This window comes from Columba livia, unplaced genomic scaffold (assembly GCF_036013475.1).
Source record: "Columba livia isolate bColLiv1 breed racing homer unplaced genomic scaffold, bColLiv1.pat.W.v2 Scaffold_178, whole genome shotgun sequence".
Lineage (NCBI taxonomy): Eukaryota > Metazoa > Chordata > Aves > Columbiformes > Columbidae > Columba > Columba livia.
The window spans coordinates 109,933-117,971 of NW_027043079.1; the positions used below are offsets into that span (position 1 = coordinate 109,933).

The window sequence follows — 8,039 nt, forward strand, 5'->3', positions numbered from 1 at the left end:
AGTCTGGAGTTCTGAGCTCCCTTCATCTGCCCCATGTGACATGTGTAAAATGGAACCACCCCAGTCCAATGGCTGGTTTTGATTCTCTTCACAGCCTGAAGCACCACATGGGTCAGGAGACAAGCCAGGATACCCAACCAGGACTCACATGCTCTGCTCTTACAGTTCAGGGGTTCCCGGGAATCTCAGCAGACATGTCACGCTGATATCTGGGTGCAAGGAGCTGGTCAAGTGTCTCATCTCCATTTCTGTACCGGTGGCTTTGCTGCCTGGCTGCTGTGCAGACTCTGTAAATGGATGCTGACACCTCTTGAACAACCTGCTCTGAAAGGGTTAACAACATGGGCTGTTCTTTCTGGAAGGGCATTAGGACAGCAAAAAGAAGACCCTGATTGGGGCAAATGAAAAAGGATACAAAAGCTGTGGTCAGGACTGTTCGGGGGCACTTGTAAAGCAGCCCTGCACCTCATGTGAATTATTCTTGTAATCAGAGAGAACCTGAGAATTTTCTCTGAATTGAAAACCAGAAAGGTGATGAAAGGACAGCATCATTCAGGCTGGATGAGATGACAGGAGGTGTCTTGACCTGCTCACAGCAGGGTCAGACCAGATTGCTCAGGGCTTGATCCAAACACATCTTGGTCACTTTCTGGGACAGAGTGAGTGCGCACTCCTGGGAAACAGCTTCCAGTGCTTGACTGTCCTCATGACTGGAAAGTTTCTCCCTTTCTACAGCACCTTTCCAAGCCCAGCCATCCAGATTGGTTTTACCCACCTACTTACACACTGGCACAGACCATAATATCCTACCTTGGACACAAGAATATTGTGGGGGATGATTCCTTGCTGACTTCCAGGTAACAGACCACCACTGCTCTGCCCACGTCCACCACCCTGTCCTTTCCTCACAGAAAGCAAAGAGGATGGACAGGCACAACCTGCCCTGGGCAAACCCCGTCACCTTCTCTTCCAGACACCCAGAAATGGGGTCCCAGTGGACATGCTCTGGGCCACGCCCTTAGTTCCCCTGCTCACCCATTGGCCATTTTGAAAAGTGCACACACTGTGTGAGAGCTGCCAGTGGTCAGGGAGCCCCCCCAGTCTCCATGAGCTTTCCAAGATGGGGGAGAGTGGCCTCACTGTGACATTGTCCTGCTGTCCCAGCTCCTGGGGGGAGAGGATTGTGTTAGTTCCAGTGACCCCTGACTTGATCCACATCCACTCCTGCTTTTTCTCCACATTCCTGTCTATAGTCACAGAGGCCTGGGACACATTGCTGGTGAAGAGGGAGGACAAGAGGACACAGGGCTTTTCACCTCTTTCCCTTATTAAATTCATCAGTAGCTACAAAGTGTCCTTGTTTTGCCTTTAACTGTTCCTGCAGTAGTAACAGCTCATTATGGGGCCCTTGAATTACCTTCCAGGTCTAGACTGAGTTCTGACCTGGGCTGTTGCTGTGCTTGGAGGCTGCTGTCATTGAGACCAGATGAACTCACTCCTGCCACCCTGCCTGGCAGTTCATTCCATCCATGTCACAGCTCTGTCTGCAGCACTGACAGCTCCAGCTCCCCGGTCAGGTCCCTGGCTGAGGACATTGCCTCACATCTGGGCTGAACCACCCCAGCTGTGGCACCAGCCCAGCTCTGACCTGACACAAGAAACCTGGTACCAAGTGTCCAAGAGCCCATGTGTGCAAAGGCTTTGCTGCAGAGCACAGACACGACATGGCCAAAGACTGATGAATGTCTCTCTAGACCTGGGAGTGTAAAACCAGAACAAAATGTCTAAGTTCATTCAACTGAAGATATTCCTCCCCTAGCCTGGAGAAATTAGATCCTTTGCTGTAACATTCCTTGTGTCCTGTCTAATGATGGGACAAGAAAGATGGTTGTCATACCAATTTATTTTTTAACATGAAAAATACAATGCTGGAAAGAAGTGTCTCTGAAGAGGAGAAAGAATCAACATCACTGATTACTTCAACTTCGAAGTTGTGCCACTGGAGCCCCAGGGAGACCTGGATGTGCCCAGAGGGGGCAGAGAAAGGGACATCATGGGCTGCTCCTGTGCTGCTGAGCTGGGCTGGGCTCCTGGGACACAGGGAGCTCATGGCAGCGGCAGCGCTGCAGAGAGACAGCTCTGCCCAGGAGCAGCTCCTCTGCACACGCAGCAGGGCTGAGGGCTCTGCCTGCAGCACCGAGGGCACAGGAGCCAGGCACAGAGATGGGAAATGCAATGTAGGGGTTTGGTTGCTGAGGGCTCATTGAGTGACAAATCTTCACAGTTCTAACACGGTAAGTCTCTGGCTGTAGGACAATGCAGCTGCATTTCCTGGAGGGATCTCCTACAGATGATACATCCCACAATTTACAGGATCTGTCAGGTCTCTCTCACAGTATTTCTCATGTAGAGGACGAGAATATTGTCCAGACCAGCGCTTCCCTGCTGCACTGTCAGAGGGACAGGGCATGATGGCAGCTTCTGCTGAGGGTGATTGCAGGGGGAGCACCCAGGGGTGCCCAGGGCTGTCCTGCAGAGCAGGGTCCCTGCACCCCAGGGCTGTGCCGGGCAGGGACTCTGCCGCCTGCCAGGGTCAGCGCTCAGCCTGCCCGGGAGATCCCATGGCAGCAGCTGTGGGTGGAAGGAGCGACCCCCAGCAGGGCAGGCAGGGAGCTTGTGGGGTTGAAGGGGGCCGTGTGGGTCAGGGCTGCTCAGAGCTCCAGATTCCCCCACAGACATGGCAGAGGGTCCTTCTGAACAACGACATCAACACAGGAACAGCTGCAAGTCTGTGCTTTCAGTTTTCCGCTCTTGCTCGTCTGGGTGTGCAGTGGGAGATGGGGATTTATTTCTCTCTTTGGAGCAGACACTGAGACCCCAGTTCTCGTTAGGACTGGTCTGAGCTGCTCCTGAGCCCCTGCACACACAGAGCTGCCCCTGGGCAGTGCCAGGAGGTGTGAGCAGGACAGAGCTGAGCACACAGCGGGTGGGACGGGGTCTGTGACACTGACAGGGAGCAGACCAGGGACAGACACACAGCTGCAGGCAGCACAGACATGGGCAGGGAGAAGGAGCTCCTACCAGATATGCCAGGGACGGGATTTAGGAACTCCCCTGTAATCCCCTGCAGTGCAGACACATTTCCCAGTGCAACCCCTGGTCTCCTCTCCTGCCCAGCAGACCCTCTGCCCCAAAGCCATGGGGTCCAGGTCACGAGTCTCCACCTCAGCAGCTGGACCTCCAGGGGAAGGGTTCCTGGAACGTGGTACACAAATAAGGTGCTAAAAGTACTTGCTCTCCAGTGTCACTATGTGAGTGGCAGCAGCACAGCCGGGTCAGGAGAAGGTTCCACAGCATGCCCATCTGCCTTTCTGTCCTTGCTTCATTTTCTGGCAGCACTGCAGTGTCCTTCCCTGTTTCTCCACCTGTCCCTGGTGCTCTTGCTCTCTGGGGTTGGGGTGCAAGTGTCAGTCTCTTCTTGTTCTGGCATCAACTCAGGGGGTTTTGCCTCACAGGTTTGTTCATGAAAACCAGATGCCCAAGCTGCATTTTAAACTGTGATGAACTGTTTTTTCTCAGCTGGTAGAAAGAGAGAATGAGCGGAAACATCCCTCCATCAGGGAGGGCGCTTTCCATGAGAAACAGCATGTTTATTTTCCTCAGAGAAGTCTCCCCTAACTTGTCACTGCCGTTTTCTCCTCGCACAGGTCCTCATGCCCACAGGCAGCAAATGTCCAACAGCAGCTCCATCACCCAGTTCCTCCTCCTGCCGTTCACAGACACACGGGAGCTGCAGCTCTTGCACTTCTGGCTCTTCCTGGGCATCTACCTGGCTGCCCTCCTGGGCAACGGCCTCATCATCACCACCATAGCCTGGGACCAGCACCTCCACACCCCCATGTACTTCTTCCTGCTCAACCTTTCCCTCCTCGACCTGGGCTGCATCTCCACCATTCTCCCCAAGTCCATGGCTAATTCCCTCTGGGATTCCAGGGCCATCTCATACTTGGGATGTGCGACACAGCTCTTTTTGTTTCTTTTCTTGATCACAGCAGAGTATTGTCTCCTCACAGTCATGTCGTACGAGCGCTACGTTGCCATCTGCAAACCCCTGCACTACGGGACCCTCCTGGGCAGCAGAGCTTGTGTCCACACGGCAGCAGCTGCCTGGGCCACTGGGTTTCTCTATTCTCTGCTGCACACGGCCAATACATTTTCACTGCCCCTGTGCAAGGGCAATGCCCTGGGCCAGTTCTTCTGTGAAATCCCCCAGATCCTCAAGCTCTCCTGCTCACACTCCTACCTCAGGGAACTTGGGCTTATTGTGGTCAGTGTCTGTTTAGCATTTGGCTGTTTTGTGTTCATTGTGGTGTCCTATGTGCAGATCTTGAGGGCCGTGCTGAGGATCCCCTCTGAGCAGGGACGGCACAAAGCCTTTTCCACCTGCCTCCCTCACCTGGCCGTGGTCTCCCTGTTTGTCAGCACTGCCATGTTTGCCTACCTGAAGCCCCCCTCCATCTCCTCCCCATCCCTGGACCTGGTTTTGTCCTTTCTGTACTCAGTGGTGCCTCCAGCAGTGAACCCCCTCATCTACAGCATCAGGAACCAGGAGCTCAAGGATGCCCTGAGGAAACAGATGACTGGATTTCTTCTGAAGCTATAAACTGTCTCTAACTTCTTCTACATAAGAGTTATAGTCCAACTCATTGCAGGTTCATCCTGTGTGCAGTATTTTTTGTTTCTACTTGTGTTTGCTTATTATGAAAATATTTTAATTCCCTTTGTAATTCACTGCCTGCTTTTCTTTTCTCACCGAGTGGCTGTGTCAGTGACAAATTCGTGCTTTCTGTGTTTAAGTAAAATAAAGGGACCTTCCACCATTTTTTTTCTACTGACATCTTAACTCTAAGGCCTTTCTGGAGCTGCAGGGACAGTTCCTGTGATGGGTGGAGGGGAAACGTGTCCATCCTGGCAGCCCTGCCAGGGAGCAGCAGCGCTTGTTCTTCCAGAGCTGTTCTGGTTCCACTCCCACACTCTCCTTCTCATCCCTGGTGTTGGTGCAAGGCCTGAGTGCTCTGGCAGCTTGGTCACCGTCCTGCTGTGTGTCAGTGCTGTGGGCGCAGGCAGGGACAGGCAATGGGCACTGCTGTGACAGAGCTGGCCTCACAACAGCCTTTCCAGATAGAAACGTGATCTCCTCAGGGCAGGGCATGATGGTTTATATCTTCTTGCAAAGTTTCTCTCAAGCATATTCCTACAAAAGTCACCCACAGATTAAACACCATTGTGCAGCTGAACAGTGTGTGTGTGCAGGGCTGGCACACAGCAGTGTCCTCTCACAGCCAGGCTCCTGACAGAGACCTGCAGGACCAGCAGAGCAGGGGCTGGGCTGTGCCCCTGTGCACTGGACACCCCACAGAATCTGCCCCAGGGCATCGTCATGGACTGGCCCCTCACAACCTCCATTTCCAGCACTGGCCTCTCACCCACAGAGGCTGTTCTTCCCTCCATGGATGGACACTCAATGAGTAGTTCAGCAGTCTGGGTTTGCTTTGTACAGATGAGATGTGAGCACCCGCATCATGTATGTGAGGTGACATGACCATGAGCCAGCACTGGGCCCTTGTGGCCAGGAAGGCCAATGGCATCCTGGGGTGTATTACAAGGGGGGTGGTTAGTAGATCGAGAGAGGTTCTCCTTCCCCTCTACTCCGCCCTGGTGAGACCACACCTGGAATATTGTGTCCAGTTCTGGGCCCCTCAGTTCCAGAAGGACAGGGAACTGCTGGAGAGGGTCCAGCGTAGGGCAACGAAGATGATTAAGGGAGTGGAGCACCTCCCTTATGAAGAAAGGCTGAGGGAGCTGGGTCTCTTTTAGTTTGGAGAAGAGGAGACTGAGGGGTGACCTTATTAATGTTATATAAATATATAAAGGGTGAGTGTCAGGAGGATGGAGCCAGGCTCTTCTCGGTGGCAAACAATGACAGGGCAAGGGGTAATGGGATCAAGCTGGAACACAAGAGGTTCCACTTAAATTTGAGAAAAACCTTCTTCTCAGTGAGGGTAACAGAGCCTGGCCCAGGCTGCCCAGGGGGGTTGTGGAGTCTCCTTCTCTGCAGACATTCAAAACCCGCCTGGACATGTTCCTGTGCAACCTCACCTGGGCGTTCCTGCTCCAGCAGGGGGATTGGACTAGATGATCTTATGAGGTTCCTTCCAATCCCAAACATACTGTGATACTGTGTGACATGAACACGAGTGAGCACAAACATCAACTGTTCCTTGGGGTTCCATGAACACCTGTGGCACACACAAGGTCCTGAGGTCACTTCCTGTTGGAAGTAACACCCCATGGGAAACTGTCTGAATGCAGCACTGGCTTGTGCTTCCTTAATTGAGCTCCCCGTGTCCATTCCTCATGACGTGGGACATCTCAGATTAGTGCAGAGCAGGGTGACTCACCATAGCTGAGGTATCTCCCACCCCTTTGGAGTGGCAATGGGAGGCCAGAGGGACAATGTGACTCCTACCTCTGTGTGTAAAAGGGACAGACTGTCTCTGAGCATCCCTGGGTGCAGAAGGAGTCCTGAGACAAACTCAGATCTGGATGCCTGATGGAACCCTGGCATTTCTGTGTGTGACTCCAAGAACAAACCTCAGTGTCCCAGCGAGATTCATCTCAGCTGCTGGGACAGGCTCATTGCAAGTGCTCCTGTCTGCTCCGTCACCCTTGCCTGTGATTCTGGGTTGTGCTCTCAAAAGTAAGACAAAGTGGTAAGAGGGTTTCCGAGGTCTTTGGAAAGGCAGATATCAAACCCATCTGCATGAAAAGCATGAAGGAGAATTAACAGCTGGTCAACCTGCCACCATAACCGGAATTTTGCAGGGTCACAGACATGGTGTTCCTTGGTGTCCTAGTAGCCAGATCAGTGATCTCTGGGCTGGAGAATTGGAAGCTGGGTGGGAAGTGTCTGGACAATCAAGCCAAATGTCATCAGCGGTACAAAGCCCTCCGTGCCGCCAGTTACTAGTAGCATCCCTCAGTGACCAGCACTTGGACCAGCACTGTTAAACATCTTTATTCTCCCTCTCTATGATGTGACGAGTGCACATTCAGCTTCTCTGTGGTGAGGCATAGTTGTGAGGAACCCTTGAACAACCTCGCCTGGTTGACCCTGCCTGGAGCAGGACAGTGAGACAAGTGAGACAAGGGCTTTCTTCAAACCTCAAGTTATTCTGAGATTCAATGAGTCTTTCCCTTGGAGAGGATTTTGAAGGCAGAATAGGCAGAGGAAGAATAAAAAGAATAAAAGACAGAAAAGGAGTTCTAAATGTTGTCAACAAAAATACAGCAGTTGCTCTGAAGAGTGTTTTTCAACTCAAATCTCTAGTCGGGAATATATCTGATAAATTTGATAAAACAAGTATACTTTTACCTGATCGGGTTCTGGGCCATAAAAAAGGTGATGGATAGTTATGGTATTATGAGTTCACTTGTGTCTCAGACACTCATAACCCAGTCAGAATCCAGTGGCTGTGAAGGGGACAGTGAGGCCAGTTCTGTCTCTGGAGGTGACAGCCCAGCAGCAGGGACACGGCTGGGAAAGAACCTCAGTCTAAGTATGACAGATCCTACCCAGGAAGAGATCTTGGAGACAGGTTGTCACATCCATTCCACATGAGAACATGATGGGACAGCAGTAGGGACATGGTCGTGTGTATCAGAGAAGCTGAAAGGCCAGCAGCACTCATGGGATTTAGGAGATCATGGTGAGGTTACTTCTCCCTGGTCAGGTAAAAGACCTCAAGAAGCATAATGTGTTGGTTTCCCTGCATGAAGAGCAGTTTACGAGGTGGCTGAGCTTTCCTTGGTAGTGGGAAAAAGCAGGAGAGGAAAAACGTCACGAAGTGCAATTTGGAAGGTGAAGACTGGATATCAGGAGTAAGAAATGTCAGAGGAAGGGCAGTGCTGTGGGGCAAGAGGTGACCCAGAGGGAGCTGGATCAGCCCATGGTTTGTGTTCCAAAGAGCAGCCAGTGA

The 8,039-nt window shown here is 52.2% G+C and overlaps 1 protein-coding gene across 1 annotated transcript; it reads left to right on the plus strand.

Moving 5' to 3' along the window:
- Nucleotides 1–4,075: 4,075 nt before the first annotated feature.
- LOC135577907 (olfactory receptor 14J1-like) lies at nucleotides 4,076–4,792 on the plus strand. Its single transcript, XM_065048025.1, has one exon. It carries the CDS (start codon nucleotides 4,076–4,078, stop codon nucleotides 4,661–4,663), a length of 588 nt encoding a protein of 195 aa, XP_064904097.1. The 3' UTR covers nucleotides 4,664–4,792.
- The last annotated feature ends 3,247 nt before the right edge of the window (nucleotides 4,793–8,039 follow it).

What these genes read in the sequence shown, in the direction of transcription:
- LOC135577907 (XM_065048025.1), top strand. Translation starts at nt 4,076, where the DNA reads ATGTCGTACGAGCGCTACGTTGCCATCTGCAAACCCCTGCACTACGGG.